The sequence below is a fragment of the Rhopalosiphum padi genome, chromosome 1, assembly GCF_020882245.1.
Source record: "Rhopalosiphum padi isolate XX-2018 chromosome 1, ASM2088224v1, whole genome shotgun sequence".
Lineage (NCBI taxonomy): Eukaryota > Metazoa > Arthropoda > Insecta > Hemiptera > Aphididae > Rhopalosiphum > Rhopalosiphum padi.
The window spans coordinates 38,909,230-38,927,676 of NC_083597.1; the positions used below are offsets into that span (position 1 = coordinate 38,909,230).

General features: G+C 23.9%; 1 protein-coding gene and 1 non-coding gene across 2 annotated transcripts; both read right to left on the reverse strand.

The window, feature by feature from the left end:
- Positions 1-10,116: 10,116 nt before the first annotated feature.
- On the reverse strand, positions 10,117-13,435 carry LOC132925691 (uncharacterized). The gene is made up of 4 exons (XM_060990064.1): positions 13,415-13,435; positions 13,073-13,334; positions 12,212-12,428; positions 10,117-10,165 (listed from the first exon to the last, which is right to left on the reverse strand). Exons 1-4 carry the CDS (start codon positions 13,433-13,435, stop codon positions 10,117-10,119), a joined length of 549 nt encoding a protein of 182 aa, XP_060846047.1.
- A 219-nt stretch (positions 13,436-13,654) lies between these two features.
- LOC132918746 (5S ribosomal RNA) lies at positions 13,655-13,773 on the reverse strand. The gene has a single exon (XR_009660544.1). It is a non-coding gene; the product is annotated as a 5S ribosomal RNA (ribosomal RNA).
- Between the last annotated feature and the right edge of the window lie 4,674 nt (positions 13,774-18,447).

The window sequence follows — 18,447 nt, forward strand, 5'->3', positions numbered from 1 at the left end:
AATATTGATAAAGTAATAGTTGCTATAATTCAAAGCAATGCATTTTAAATAATAAACCATTGTAGTAAAATATGTATAATTGGCAATGCTCAGTAAGATTTAGTGTTAAACTATTTTTTTTTTGAAAAATATAAATAAGCACACGATTTTTATTTTTGGAAAAATGTTTTTATTTATTATTCTTGTTTTAAACAACAGTTGTTTATTAAAATTTTAAATATTTAGTATATTTTAGTATTAATATTAATTTTGTTCAAGTACATATTGGCTTAATAGAGTCATTCCGACTTTTCATAAACAATTTCAAATATGTTTTATGGAGTAAATAATATAGACTGAAATATAAACACATTACTCTATTACTATATATTTTAACGCAGTAATTTTTGAAAACTCAAAATATGTTTTATTATCAATTATTATATTGTTTTATTAAGTCCATTTTGATTCATCCACTTTGATCCGTTTTTATTAAAAGAGAAAAAAATCAAATTTTTAGAAGGTTTTCAATAATAGAGTTTTTATAAATAATTACCTAGTTGAAATAAAGTCATAAAAATGTTGTTTTAAAAACACTTAAGACTATTATTTAATTCATGTGTATGAGTAAATTTAACACATTGCAAGCGAGCATTTAAAAACTATTATTTATATTTTTTTTTACATTTATTTTGGCTATTGTTTTCTGAATTGCAATAAAATAAGAGCAAGTTTCTTAAAATATTTAAATATTGTAAAGTTAAATATAATATAAAGACCTCTTAAAAATTTTAGAGGGTTGACCTAGTTTTCATGATTTATTATGAAGTTTTTTTTAACATGTCTTTAGTTCTTCATAAACAATTTGAAACTCAAAAAATTATATAGTTAATGACAGGGAAACTGTTATTTCTGAATAATTTTTATTATAAAAATTATATGATTATTATTATTGACTACATTAACTAAGTATAACTCTTGTCAAGATGACAGATTATAAAAATTAAGAATGTCTCATTCACGTGTGGTCTAGTCATTTTGAATTAAAATTTAATGTTCAACTTGAAAACAATCATTATTCATGTTAACAAAAGATTCTTAAGTTGGTTCAACCAATTTTATATTTTCAGTTTAAATATTGCAAACAAATTTACCTGATTAGATTGTAAAAGTATAATAAATAAGTTGTTACACAACGTGCTTATCCTGTTGTCCCTAAACCTACCACCTGTCATTTTGTGCAGGTCTTGTATATTATATTCTGTTTACAACATATTATGTTTTATTTTATTCTCTCATGCACATACATATTTATATGTTATGCATTATACTTTAAATCTTACAAAATTATATGAATATTTTATAGAAATTAATAATGAGCTTTTTATAAATCAAATTATAATTATAAATAGTCCTAAAGATCGATTTATTTTAAATTTTTAAGTGCTTATACTTACTTTATTTTAAATAATAAAAAAAAACTTAAATTGATTTTTTAAATATATTAATATGAAATGTATTCATGGGGAAAACTATAGTGATACATTCTGGATATTTTAAATGCTTGAATATTATTAATTCTATACTATTATATTGTCTATTTTACGAATAAAACTTAATTTTGAACGAAGTATTCCAGTTAAAAAAGTTATTAGTAGATCTTGGCTTCAAAAGTTTTAAAGATAGTAAACTTTTATTAGATTTAACTATCAAAATTAATTATTGATTATCTATTACGTTTCCTACATATATTGTTTTTCACACAGAGATATATCCTATGTATTTTCGCATAGTCCCAATATCGTTTAATGGATTTATAATGTATTATAGTATAAAAAAAAAGCCGTGTAAATTAAAAGTTCTATTTCACTGGCGTCGGGTTACTGGAAATGAAAATAACAGTTTTATCATATTGTGTTTTTTTAGAATTATAAAAGAATAAACATAAATATTCCAACTACACGAAAAAACAAATCGATACGACTGTTAAAAATAAACAGGATAATCATAACGAATTCCTGAAATATTGAAACGGGTCCACTACACACGGCAGCTCAGTATTGTCATCTCTAGAAATAGAACGGAGTGGGGCGCAAAGGGCCTAATCTGGCTCGGTGGACCTCGTAGGCGTTGAAATATTCGCTGAAACGCCGTGCAACGGTCGCGGGATAACATGGGACATTAGTATATTTATACATTTTGCTTGATGACATAAGGTATCAGTGTCTGCTTGGGAGTAACGCAAGATGCAGTTACATTATTGATATTTACATGGTTGATATGAGTATAGGTACTATACAATATTATGACCCGATCAACTATAATAATGAGCTATAATATAATATGGAACGTAATATATATATTTTAATATGGTTCGTTAAATGACTATATATGTGTAAAATATATTATTTAGAATTTTTTTTTGTTGAATTTTTACTTAATACGCGAATATTTTTTCGGTTTTGTTAAAAAAAAAAAATTAATTTACATAGGTATTTTATCTTGGATCGGATTTAAAGAACTACCGCATTTTCCCTGGAGTAGCGCCAGCATAAAGGTGTTATGGGACCCATCAGAATAGAGTGGGGTAGGGGTTTTCTGAGTCAACTGGGTGGTGTCTATAAAAGGTTCGTCGTAACACGAACCCAACCGAGTGGTTCGTAACAAAATTATTTCGGGAACTTAGAACGTCCGTCTTCCCCCTCTGTATAGTAACAGCCGATGCTCTGGAGAGTGGTTACTTCTCAACACGCCCATTTGGCAAATCAAATATTTTTTTTTATTAAAACAACAACTTGCGTGCAGAATGTACTATAATACTATATTATGTTGACTTAAGATACTTTCATTTAATTTCGATCTATTATTATTTTTATCGGAATAATTATATATTTTCTAGCCTATTGTAAATAATATTTTAAATTATCTTACTTATACTTACTTATAATACTTACTTACTTACTTACTTGGTTTTTCCCATAGGCATTTTTTAATCAATTACTTTTTAAAATATTAATTTCATATTTTAATAATAACCTTATATAGTTATATTAACACAGGGGTTTTTATAAAAGAATATCGACAATTTTGTTTTCGTAATATAAATAAATAAGTATAAGTTGATACATCATATTGTTACATTATTAGTGATGTGTTTTGTTTTAAATATTCAATTCAATAATTATCGCATTCGAAAAAGGGGTTTAAATAGAATTTTTTTATTGTTATTTAGGGAGATTTGTCAAGTATAATACTGCAGCTTACAAGGAATTAAAAATATATATATTACTTACAATATAAAGATTAAAGTGATTTCATATGAAATGTTTTAAACTTATTAACAGTCTAAAAAAAGTAGATAGGGACTATAAGAACTAATACTATGATCAACAAAGCATTATAAAATATAACGGACTTAAGGGAAGTGGGTCATATTTATGTATTAATTTTGACTATTTGAGTATTTACGTGCTTAAAAACTCACTGTAAACTAAGAAATAGGTATAAATATTAGACACTGTATAGCTAGACGTCTATAATATTGACTTGTTCTGAGGTAGACGTAGTTATTAACACTATATTATACTGTAATTTCTATCAGGAGTGTCCTGTAACGTTTTTCAAATAAGAACCCTATAAATGCTTAGTTTTTTCTAAATGTTGATGTATCTAATTAAATATAATTTTACTTAAATATAAAATACATATAACTTTGCGTCTTAAATTGATTTGATTAGGACCATTTTTACAATTTATATAATATATTGATTGATATAGATTTATATTTTTTATTAAATTCATTATCATAATATAGACCTATTATCCTTGGAATATGGAGTTTAATAACTAAAAGATTACTCGTTCTATTATTGAGTTTGATATGTCAAAATTTTCAAAATATTTTTCGGTTATATAATTTACAGTAAAAAATGGATTCTCTTTTAAGAAACAGAAGTTTGTACTTCCATAGGATACTCTTTAAAGAATTTTAAAATACACTCAATCAAATTTTGAATAACTAGATTATTGAAGATAAAGGAGGCGATCATGTTTGGTGAATTATTCAGTATATATTTATGTATTATATACAATATACATGGTATAATTAATATTTGATTGTAAAAGTTATATTTATGATTTATTAATTATTAATATTAAATTAAAACGATTTATACTTAACTGGTAATTCGTCTTTGGGAATATATTTGTATTAATCCTGAAGGTACCAAAACAATGACCTACTTTCATGTATAAACCATGTCTAACTTTTTTTGTTGTTTATCTTTTATTCTTTTATTTTTATTCGATTGCGTTTAACATCTTTCATACAGTAACATGCAACATTGAACAGCATGTATACATGACTTATTTGATCTATTTTAAGATTTTTATAAAGAATTAGCATTCTAGCATACAAAAAAATTTAATTATTTTTAAGTTATAAAATAATATTTTTAACTATAAAGTTATCATGATTTTTATTATTTATAATTTTTAAGTAGAATATTTTAAGCTTTAAATTTTAAAATTGTAATTAAGAACACATAAAGTTTTAGAATGGTTTTTAAATGTATGTTTTATATTTGAATATTTGTTACATGAGATTTTATTTGAAACTTTGAAAGTGATTTATTGCTTTTTAAAAATCATGATGATATCTATATAATATTTATGCATATTTTTTCTACTTATTTTCAAGGACTTCCAATAATTTATCTTTAAAAAAAATATTGTGATTATTTTTAATGTTAATACAATTTATATAGTTGTATTATAGACGTATAGTTTTTATAGTTTGGTTTCATTATTTAATTATTAAAAATTCAATAAAAAAAAACAAAACAATAAAATTGTAAAAATTCCTCTCGAAGTTTGACTAATGAGTAGTGAAAATTTACAAAAAATTGTGAAATATTTTAATATTACAAGATAAAATACTATACTCCATAAGAAATCGGATAAGCATAGGCTTGAACCTTCAACCTATAAGTCTAAACATACAATTTATTTTCATAATAGCAAAACAATCAAAGTTATATAATTTACAGTTTTATACTTTATGTAAGAAAAAATAATTCTATAGTAAATCATATACACTAGAATTGTTAACAGTTTTTATATAGGTACTCTAATGCAGCGGTTCCCAAACATTTACGACCACCTTTGAGAAATAGTTTATGTTTTGTGGAACCCCTTGGCCCTATTTTTAAATAATATGAAAAAATAATTTGTAATAATATAAATAATCCAAATATAATATAAAATAATTTCCTCGATAATCATTAATCACATTTACATCTGGCGGATTCACTTTAGATTGTCCTGTGCAACCCTAAGGTTTTTATTTTTTAAATATTTATTTAAATAAACAAATACATAATTTTGACTCAATATTATTAAGATTAGGTTAGTTTAGGTTACAAAACATATTTAGCATGTGTTAAAAATATAAATTCAATATTATATTTACTTTAACACTATTTTATTATTTTGTAAATTTCGTAATGACGTTACGGGCGGCCCCCTTTTCGGCCAGCAGTTATAAGTTCCTTTATCGGCCATTACAGTTTTCTTTAAAACTTACAATTATAACTACTGAACATATGATTTAACATATATTATTAACACCTTTGTTAAATTAAAAATTAATTTTTGTTTGATACATTTTACTATTTTTATAGTCTTTACTTTTAAATGTAAGTTTAATTTTACCACTCATATACTTAAAATACACATTATATTTTGCTTATTACTAAACAAAAGTTATGAAACTATGTTTATACTATATTATACTTTTCATGAAATAATTAATTTGTTAAATAAATTGAGTATACAATATTCTTCAAAATGGGTCATGGTAATTTTGAGATAGCAATTCACAAATCTATCGAAATTGTTCGGCCTAACACTAAAATAGTGGATTGTAGACTATATTAATTTTTATTCGACTAATATAATTTATTATAACATTTTATTGACAATTATTTTATTTTATTAATTATTCAATAAAGTCGTAGATAATAATTTTTATAAAAAAATTACATTTTTAGATACAATCATATAAAGTTAGTAAAGTTAATAAAACGGTCAATTTTAAAGAAAACTGAGCTGGACGAAAAGTAAACGATAAGTTTTGGCCGGATAGTGATAGCGGCCGAAAAGGGAAGGGTACATTTTGGTTGAAATCGGTAACGCCCCTATTTAGATTTAAACATGGTAAATATCAATTTTACTGAAAAGTTTTCAAATTCAATTTTAAGTCACGAACTTTTTGGTTCGGAAATGAATAATTCATACCTTTTATTAATAATTAATTTCGTTTATTCATTATTATTTTTGTGAAGTTTATAATATAGGTACATATCATAGTTATAGGTACATACTGTAAAGAAAATTACATATTCTTATAATCTTTTTAAATTTTAAAAAATATCCTACACTAAATTAATATTACTTTAAACAACAGCATGCCGTATAATTATCCGTTCAAATTCTACACTATTATTTATCATAGGCATTCATTACATTTATATTTTCTATAAAACTAAAAATCGTAAATACGCTTATTGCTTATACATATTATAATGCTTTGGATCGTAAAAAGTTCTAAATTATTCTATAGCTTTTGAGCAAAAAAAAAATTGGAGATTTTTTTGCACTAATTGCCATTTTCTATTGGTATCTATCTGGCTATTTATATTGTTATGTATCTAGATATCAACATTTAACGAACATACTTATACTCGTTTTTTATATTAGCAGATTAATTAAAACATTTTAAATATAATTAACAAATTAATTTACAAGGGCGCCCGCTGAAATATAAACCGGGGGAGGGGGGCAAAGTCAAAAGTATAAATACTTAAGTCATGCAAGTAGGTAATAAAACAATTAATATTTAATATTAACTAAAATAGGGGGGGGGGAGCTGAGTCTGCGAGTGCAGACTTTGTTAATTGATATGTTGTCATATTTTTATGAATAGCAATTAAAATCATGAAAATTTGTTCAAATATGTACAACAATCTTAGCATTAGGAACACGGGTATTCTAAAAAAAATTTACACTATATGACATTAGTCACAAAAATACACACAATTTGATGGATCGTTTCCAAAACCCTACCTAAACATCTTGGTAAAATTGCAAAAATAATACAAACATATCAAATTTAATGTATTATTATTGTATAAATGTACTTATTCTAAAAAATTACACTATTAACCAAATATAAACATTCATCATTTTAAAAATAAAATAAGCGTAATGATATCACCGTATGAATACTGAAATATAATATATTAATATATATCCAACTTCAGGCTATGACTAATTTAATTTTAATATTAGTTTTACATTATATAATACCAATAATTGTCATTGCGTAATAATTTACGTTCATTTTATCGGATTTTATTAATCTCTCGACTGAACAATTATTGTCAGTGTTTGTGAATGCAGTTCTAGCAGTTTTATTATGACAAAATTATACAAAAATAAAAATAAAGCGATCGTATTGTAATCAAATTATGTATAGTTGTGTCTGAAAATGAGTAAAACTTAACTGTACACCAGCGGCGCTTGTCAAGCGCACTCTGATTTTGTCATTGATTATAAATGTATAATTTATTTATATTTTTAAGTTTACTTTGAAGACCACACATAAAAATGTTTTAATTTTTTATACAATTTGAAGAATGTGGCGATACTTGTAAATTGCTTTATTTCTTATAAGAACCAATTTTGTTGTTGTTTAGCATTATTAAGCAGATGACTTTTATTGAAATGTTGATATACCTAAATCAAAATTTAAAATTACATTGAGTTCCACTGAACGTGATAACTGGTTTATAGAATCAACCGTTTATTGGAATCAAAATTGAAAATCCCAAACTAGTTCTTATGTTACTAATGTTAAATTAACCTTTTATTCGAATCACCAAGTACCAGGTAATTGAATCATTTTTATGAACTTTCTTATCGTTTTAATGGTATTTCAAACTTTCACTAAAAGTTGTTCCAAAAGTTATAGGTACAATATGTACATACATTATTATTTATTTATTTTTAAATAATTAACACCATGTATATATTATATTAACTGAAATTAAATTACTAGATTCTCAAGTACAATCAAAAATAGATAGTTTTTTACTTTATTTTAATTTAATTTAATTTTAATCTAATTTTAAACATACATATAAATATAAACTCATCGATAAAAAAAAAATGTTTTATGGAATCAACCGGTTATTAGAATCAAGATAAAATCTGAACCAATGTGATCACTGATCACATTAAGCGGAACTCACTGTAATATTAATAATTATTATAATTTTCAAATAATAATATCCCCAAAATCATCCAAAACTATTAACTATTATTATCTTTAGTATATAAAGTTAAATTTCAATCAGGAATCATCAATATATTTAAAAAAAAAATCATTTAAAAAAGAAGCTGGTATCACTACAGAATAATGCTCTTTAAATGACACACAAGATCTAAGTATTTGAAAATATGATCCATAATAATACTAAAATATGCTAAATCAGTATTTAGAATTAATTTATCAATATATTATTTGAATCACACTGTATAGTATAGACAAATTAAAAATAAATATAATTTAACAACAGGCTAAAAATCTCGAAGTATATGATTAATAATTAATATGTTGTAAGTATGTAATTAACTGAAATTAAATATTGTACAATTTATTATGTGCATTAGTAAATATATATTTTAAAATAAAACAATAGTAAAATTTTTGTTTGACTTAAAAATAATTAAATCTTACATTATGTTCAACTATGATCTGTGGTATAATCTGCATACAACACACGTCACTGAAAGTTTCAAACAGAAGTTTTTGTCTTAAGAGTGGGGGGATGTATGTATCCTCTGAGCTCCACTTTCCTCAACGCCTAACTTCCTCCCCTAAGTTGTTACACGAGTGTGATAACAATTACCAATAACATTATATTATATGAAGAGTAAAGAATCTTTATTCTACGACCTCTATGCATTATATAAAACCGTTACTTGAGAGCGTCAATATTTACCTAGGTATATTATTATATTATTTAAATGTTATCAACTATAAGGCGGTATTTACTTTATTTTATCATTTATCTTCTCATACCTAGTAAATAATCATAGTTATTATCATATATTTATAGCAGAAAATCAAACTTTCGATTTTTGTAGACTTTATACTCATCAATTAGTAATTACCTACTTCATTATCTGGCAAAATGCAGGCGAGATGGCGATCACGAAAACTTGTCGGAACGAATGAGTCGCCTTCCTAGATCGTTGGGCTTCCATGTCAGATTGAGAAATTCAGGACTTGTAATAGGAAATGTATACAAAATATAAGTCCTCAAATTGAAGGTAACTAAATTGTATATTATTTATTTAAATACACCATGTTACAGGGGGAGAAGTAATATTCACCCGGTTCCCATTTATGCAACGGCTTAAAATCAGAAAAAAAGAGCCAAGACGGTATATATATTTAGAATATTCCGTGTTTATTTTATCCGAACCAAAATTGGGAATTTACGAATTATTTTTATTTATTATTCTAAAATGATGTTTATTTAACATTAGTCGATAAAATCCCGCAAACTACCTACTATGGACTCATGTATTTTTTGCATTATAACAATATCTATTTTTTCATGTCCTATTTCCCGTGTTTCACCGGTGACCTAAATATAGTACAGTATTATTATATAGAAAAACTTATATTGCAATTTACGTACTTTGACTCATTGGATTTTAAAATAAATCGTGACAATTGGCTAAATCATTTTTAATAAGAAAATAAAAAATTGTATTGTATTTTGTAAAAACAAAATACATATAAGCTATTATAAGATCATAGGTTAAATATAGGTTGTACAGTAAGCTAAAGTTAAAAAAAAGTACTAATTTTATATTTTGTAGTCATAATATACCAAGTCGTGTTGTAATAAATTAACATGCACCATCTGTAGACGATCGGATAAAATAACAGAAATTATGCATGTTGTGTTTAATAGATAGCGCATAAAATCACAGTAAATATATTTTTTGGTTTCGTATAACGATTATTTCTTCAAATGGAAATTTCTTGGCTTTTTTCGTCACTTAGTCTTTTTTCATGTATTTCACCACATAGTTATGAAAACGAAAATCTCTAAAATAAATAAAAACACATCTATTAATATATTTTATTTACTTCTACTTATTTTTTTACGGAAATTTTAGTTTATTGTTATGAAAAAAAATGTATGTATAGATACCTAATTATTGTTTGTACCAAAACCATTTTACTTACTACATAGGACTAAGTATGTTTAAATTGTTATGGTTGTCGATTATAAATATATCATAACATAATCAGTCATAATGTCACAATATTATTATTATTTAAAGTATATAGGTACTTAAATTACAAAAAAAAATAATAATTGGATGTATGAGCATAACCAAATAGGTTCACTATAGGCATATGAGTTTCTCGCACTATTAAATTTTGAGCGGAGCGATGAATGTATTGGTTGTATAATGATGTGTGTTTTTATTTTATATTATTGTATATTTTTATGTACACGATAAGTAATCGACAAAATGCTTAGATTTTCAAAAATGGAAGTAGTTTTTAGTAGAAAATTGGATCTAGTTTGTACTTTAAAGAGTTTAGATAAATAAAAAATGATCAATAAATATTTTCATAATCCGAAAACACACACCCACGCGCATCAAAAAATTAACAAAAATTAACGGAATTTTACGTAAATCCAATTTTTAACAAAATCAATTTTGTTTTTTTGGTATTGCTCAAGAACGAATAACCATAGATACTTGAAATTTTCACCAAATGTTTATATTATATTACGTTTTTGAGTTATTTATAGAATAATAGGCATAAGAAATTTTAGAATTTTTTAGTTTTTTTTTTTAATAAATTTAATACAGAGCTCCTCATAAGTTGTTGATTCTCAATTAAAATGTATTGAAAATCTTTAGTTACAACATTTTTTTATAAATATTTAATTAAAGTTAAAGAAAACTGACAAAATTCATAAAAATCATGAAAATTTGCTAATATAGTTATGTCTTATGTAAAAGTAAAATTATGAACATTTTCAATGTATATAATATATATGTATATAAAAAATTCATTTTCATTATATGATAAAATTTTTATTTTTATTATTTTAGAGTTATTGTAGCAGACTTGGTAAATTTTCAATTTTCTCATTTTTTTCTATAAAAAATATTCGTCAGATCAAAATTCTTAATAATTTAATACAAGATCCCACACAAGTTGTTCTGATAACTACCTATAAAAAATGATTGAAAATACATTGGCACATTTTTTTTATACACATTAATTTTAAATTAGATTTTCAACAAAGTTCATCAAAACTTTATTGTAGTTAGAAATTCATAAGAATTTTTCTTTTTATCTAAGTTTTGAAAATGTAATTAATATATTTTAAGGGTAATTTTTTTTAATATACATTTTAAGTTTTAATTTAGACAAAATTACTTATTAGATAATTATATCGATATTATTATTTTGTTTTATTTAAAAACATTTTTTCGGGGGAATTAAGAAACTTTTACGTATATTATATTATAATGACTTTTACTAGACGCAATGACATTTTTGATTTTTTTAAGATATCATTATCTATTTATACTATGAATCTATTTTTACTATTTTACTGTATTTACAGAAAGGTGTTATTAGTTTATTACAGTTTGAGTTGTATGGTTGAGATATAATATAGTATAGATATATATTATTATAATAACTAAATACTAATAATATAATAAATGCAATATTTTCAGAAAAAAATTTATCAAATTACTTAATTACCAAAAGTAAAATAAAATATAAATAACTAATAGCTATACTAAAAAACATATTATGAAATAAACTTAATTATTTAGGCTGACCGTCTCCACTCAGAATCGTTTTTTTGTATACAATGATAATATATCATTGAATATTTGAATTCAAATTTAACATACACGTAATAGCTAGTGACCCATTAGACATCTAATTGTATAACAGAGTACAGAGCAGTACCTACTGTCTACCTTGAAAAAAAATAACAGTTAATTTTTCTTTAAACTTATTGTACTTATCCTAGCTATTTTTTTTTAATTGGTTTCACATTAGTTATTACATTTTTTTTAAATTTTAATTAAAGAACAATAATTTTTATACTTATTTTTAGGAATATGATTCATTCTGGTCTTGGACATTGGTACGTTGTCTATAAATTTCTTCCACAAATCAGACATATCTTTATGTTTCAAAAATGACAATTCATCAGTAGTTTTTTTTTGGTATTCTGCATTTAGTGGCAAGGGTAAAATATCATATCCCGGACAAACTATCTGTGGTGGATCAAATTTGTGGTCATTATAATTTGGCAATGTAACTAAAAACATTTAATAATTAATTTAAAATTATTACAATATTAAAAAAAAATAAATACAAAATTTTTTATAAAAATTATATGTATATAATTTATACCTACATTAAGTATAATAATAATATAGTTGTAGTGAACATAGGCGCCTAATATGTGGCAACTCTGGGGATTGAGCAGTTAGCACTTACCTATAAAGTTTGTTTCCTTTTTACAACACCAAATACCTATTGTAAATTTTTAATAATAAAAATTTTCTTTTATGTATATAATATTTAAATAAGTATGTTTGAAATAGTATTTGATTGAAATATAGACAAATACATTTTATTATACCTATAAATATAAATTACTGACCTAATATTATAGTTTTTATTTTCGAAACATATAAAACATTTAAGTTTATTTTTAACTGGTAAATTATAACGGTGAAAAATGTTTGTAAAAAATGTATACAGTTTGTTTTTAAATACTTTGTTACATTTTTGATTGACCATCTATTGAAAATCCAGCGCCTATGAGTATATTTTACCTACTTTAATAGCATGTTACTGAATGTGATGGACTTTATATGTGTGTCCTACCACCTTCGGAAAAAATATCCTTCGTATAAGTTAAATAATATTCATTTTATAAATATAGTTTATAGGTACCTAATCCTGGCGGTAATGTACATCCCGAATATTCATCACTAAGTTTTCCTTGTAAATTTTCAATATCACGCCTTCGAAATGTACTTTGAACTGGATTGTATAAGTTTGACTTCACTCCAGCTAGTTTTATTCTGGGTAAGTTTTCTGGTATTAATTCTGACTTTAGTTTATCTGTTTTATTATTTTGACATCCATCAATCAAATAGTTTCCAAGGCGTTCCGATGTAATTTGTTTTGGGTTCTCAACTTCGGCTCTTACGTTCTAAAATAAAATTATTATATTTAAATCTCTAAATCTTAGGAATATAAATTGTATATGAAGTAACTAAATATAAGAGTTACTTCTGCAGCAGCATCAGCCATAGCGTTCGTTTTTATATTAAACCTTATAATCTCTATAATATAGATTATATATTATATGTATCTATTACTACGTTCGTGTTTTTTTTTTTTGTTATTTTATAAAATGAAAAATTAGTTCATAATATATATTTATTGTGTCCTTGGTTACGCTTTTTAAAAATGTAAAATATTAAAAATATTATTTTTAATTATTAAAGAAATTTAATAATAAAAGAAATATGCCAACGGCACGTAGTGTTCCCAAGCGGTCACCCATCCAAGTACTAACTACGCCCGACGTTGCTTAACTTCAGTGATCGGACGAGAACTGGTGTATTCAACGTGGTATGGTCGTTGGCGTTGATTTAATGTCTTCTAATTATATTTAAATATTTTATAAGTATGTATATGTTCAAGTATAATTGTACGGTTAAGAAAATTCTTATAATATTATATTTTGTAATAGCAATAAATTGGACAATTTAATCACTAGTTATGGAGCATACTAATGTATTGCATTTAAAAAACATAAATATTATAAAAACTTATTTAGAAACTGTCAAAATGATTTTTTTTATTCAATTAAAAATGGATGTTCGCTTGAATAGATACACTATAATATCGTTTGTTTATTTTGGAATTTTGTTAAAAACCGATAGGAAATTAGATCCAAAAAGGTTATTATTAATAAGTTATACTTAGCTATTTAGGTTAGTATACATTATTATTTATTATTGTGAATGAGAAATCAATATAGTGGGTAGTGAAGAAACTCAAGAAACCAACTAATTTCATTTACGATTTACCTACCATTTAGAATAAATAATTTGTAATTATGAAAATTAGAATTCAGATACATACATAAAATACCGAAAAGTCAATAAACAAAGACTGAAAGACACGAAGTTTACCTAAACTACTGATGGTACACACTTATAATAGTGCTGTATGTTAGTGTATATTATGCAAGGATTCGACATCGTATACCTATTTTTGTTTTTATTATCATTTATCAATATTCTGATATCCAACGCTTAAGTTAAGCAATTAAAAAATAACCTATTAAATAATGATCTAACTTATAATAATAATTAATTATTATCTACATATTTTGTAAAAAACATCACATGTGCAAAGATGCAGCTTTTGTTGCCTATATTAACTGTTAATAAGGCGTTTTTCAACATTTTGAATAACAAGGGATACTATAATATTATTATACGAGTATAATATTATAATACCCATGTTTTATTTTTAAGGTATTTTTTAATGACATGCTCACAAAAAATCTACAATCTATATAAATGTATTTTTTTTAAATAAAAATAATAAACTTAATACAATATATTTTATAAACGTAAGCACTTGAAAACTGATATAACTACCGAATTCATAACTATAGTAACTACTATAATAGTGGGCAATTTTTGGGCGTAATTGTGTAAGTGACAACATTTGCAATAATAATTAATGATTTTGTTACATAGTACTTTAGTACAATATTATTAAAACCGATAAGTATTTATTTTGATAATTCAATAGTATAATATTATGTATCTATATTTAAATTGAAATTATTCGTCACTGAGATTTTTATGGTTTCAGATTTATACAGTTTAATGCTCATTTACATTCAAAATGATATAATATTGCTAGGATAATTATGATATCTAACTAGATTTAGAAACCGGAGTGATTCACGCTTATTTTGTATAAGTCTACTGTATGTACCTAGTTAGAAATATTTTCGGTATAACATAAAAATGTTTTAAAAAATATAATAGACACATATTATGCTAACACTGTAATACGTTCATAATCAAATTCGAGTAAATAAATAGTGCTGCAAAATTATTAATTATAGAGAAAACGAATCAACGAGAATTTGACAGCGTCTTGCGACTGACGTAGTTAAACTTAAGGTGTTTAACATGTCATGCTTTTATTAGCGGCCTTAAAATATATTTTCTATTAGTAGCTTGCTTTAAAGGTTTATTTTTAATGATATATAAACTAAACGCTCGGGATTTTTAAATAAAATAGTTAGGTAAATAACTAAATGTATAAAGAATATTATGTTATAAAACTATTTATCGATATTAACTGACGAACAATAAATATTTTTCTTATTTAATTTGTAACTACATAATTAATCTTCGTACAATATTTTATGTACAAGAACAAAATATTAATTTTCTAATTTAAGTTAAAATCCCGTTGTTAGTATACCACTTATTCAATGTTAAGGAATGAAGTGAAAGAGATGGATTAATGTTTTATTCTCCGAATAAAAGGTAATTGTGTAGTCATTCAAACAATTATGGTGTAGGCTACTTGTAATCTATTCAATAGTGAGTGGGTGAAATAAATGGAAATTTATTAAATGGTTTTCACGTGGTATAAAATGTTATATTGTACAGCTACTAGTAAGTTTGATAATAAACTTTCCAGTGTTTAATTTAAACCAGACACCTGCGAGTTGTAAATTAATAAATTCTAATATATATATATATATATATATATATATACATAAGTAACTAAGTATACCCATTTAATCGTTTGTTATTTGATATATTGATTAATATTTTGTGTTATTAAATAAAATATATTTATTATTTATATTATTACTTAAAACATCATTTTTTGGATATGTGACATCTTTGCTATGCATTTTACATTTATACAGTATTTCATCACCAGTTACCACGTTTGTTCTCATCAAAAAAATAACGATTTATATAAATAAAAAGATAATATCTTAATGCTAATATTATGGTAAAGTAGTTGATAATTTGTCAGTGATAACTGATAAGCAGAGCTCGTAAGTTCATGCACTAAAAAATGTGAAAATGAGCATGCATTCATGCTCTAAACATTGGCAAAATATACATTAAAATATGCAGTAAAAAGTTCGGAAATATGCATTTATATTCGCTAATATTTTTAAAATGTGCACAATGTAAAAAATCATAGGCAAATTTTGAAATAATAAGATAAAACATCAATTCATTTTAAAAGTATTTTATTCCTTTTAATTTTTATACACTTTAAAAAAGTAAAAATTAATAAAAATAAATCAAAATTAATACTATTATTTAGTAAATAAAACAAAAAATATACTATATTTTTGTATGTAATAATATGCGCTAATAATTCTAAAAAAAATCTACTATATGACAAATATGCCTTTCACCCAAAATATGCAAAAATATGTACTTTTACACCTTTATATAATTATTACTATTGTTATGAAATTGATTTGTATCTCATCAGTTAGCATGTTTCCCCGTGTAGCAAAAATACATGCAAATGCATGCACTTACGAGTCTTGTGGATAAGTAATAAATATAATGGTGTAATAACTAATACATATTTTAATATACACATTGTAGGTATTACTTATATAGTATAGCTAGTAGATACACCGTATTATTAAATAATATATAATGTTTATGACTATTTAAAATTATTCGTATTTTATTTTTTAATTGGCCGGTTCCTTATAGATACACGCAGCGCAGCGATCGCGTCGATATTTATATTTTATATAATAAGATTGCATGCAACTATAAAGTTTAAAATACTGCAGTTATGAAGTTGTTTAGTAGAATTAATAAGTTTAAAAACTAATAATTAATTTAATTAATTAATGAAAGACGTCGGAGGCATACGTTTTATTTTGATTACCTTGATAATATATATATATAGGTATATATTGGATAATTTATCAATTGATTTAATATATTTCAAATGTATTAATATTAATATTAATGTAATAGTAATATTACATTTTAACTGTGAAAACTGAAAATTATTGTATTATGAGACATACTTTAAATTAATATTAAATAAGTAGGTTTAGTGATAATATCAAGTAATACTATGATATTTAAAAATATAAAATATTGATTAATAAAGGTACTTTAAATAAAATTGTTTTATGTGTTAGGTTAACTGTACTAGGTTTTATTGTTAGGATTTTCTCCAACTGCACATTTATAATTTTTATTACAGTGACTTGTACGTATGTATTATGTATATACATAATATAATACATTGCGTGATAGGTATACTTATTATTTTGTTTTAAAGTTTTTGAACTAAAATTTTTATATCAAGTTAATCAAGAATAAATTAAATATTAATATAACCAATTGGATATAAAGAATACATTAAAATTCATGAAATTAATTTTAAAATTGGTAGTTTATCTTTATATAAAAGAAAATTGGAAAACTTTTGTTTTTAATTGTAGGTATTAGGCATAACACAAAATAATATATTCAATCAATTTTATAAATGAAGATTTTGAAAAATATAAAAGTGATGTTTTTAATTATCTTTTACTTGTAAATTATTAATTTTTTGTAACTACAAACCGTCGTGATAATTTTATTTTTTAAGCTCGTACATGTAAAAATTATACTCAAAATAAATCATTTTTAATATGTGTATTCTTTTTGGAAATATAATTTATGATAAATATCAAACAAAAAAAGAATTAAATGTCTACATATCATATCAAATACATTTTGGCTAGAAAAATGCGTAGTTGTACAGTAATTATGGTGTTTTGGCAGTTTCTACTGCGGAACAGAACATATTGTATTCTCGGACGGATATATGTGGGTCCGGGGATAGAAGAGATTCATAATAGACAGATTGCTTGTGTGCCAAATTTCTACAAATGCAGCCTAAATGAACCATAATGTAATTTAATGTCTTACCAGACACACAGACTGTGTTCGCTTTTCCTAGTTCTCGGTTTATAGTCACTGAAGTCTGTAGTTATATAGGTATATCTAAACAGAACGTTTTGTTGTTTATCCTACTTCACGCTTAAAATTAATAATTTGCAAGTTCATTTTTATTTATTGAATTATTCTATAAAACAATAAATTATTTTTTTAATATTATTGATTTTTATTTTTTTACTAATAAAATATATATTATTAATATTTTATAAAGAACCATAAAATACTATTTTTACTTGAATTTAAATTAAAATTAAAATTTTATTTGTCTTTAGGTCT

Bases quoted from the DNA above. Each gene is read 5' to 3' on its own strand.
- LOC132925691 (XM_060990064.1), bottom strand. From the start codon at position 13,435: ATGGCTGATGCTGCTGCAGAA. The intron at 13,335-13,414 runs GTAACTCTTATA...ATTTTATTTTAG, and splicing joins TGGCTGATGCTGCTGCAGAA to AACGTAAGAGCCGAAGTTGA. The intron at 12,429-13,072 runs GTACCTATAAAC...AAATGTTTTTAG, and splicing joins TACATTACCGCCAGGATTAG to TTACATTGCCAAATTATAAT.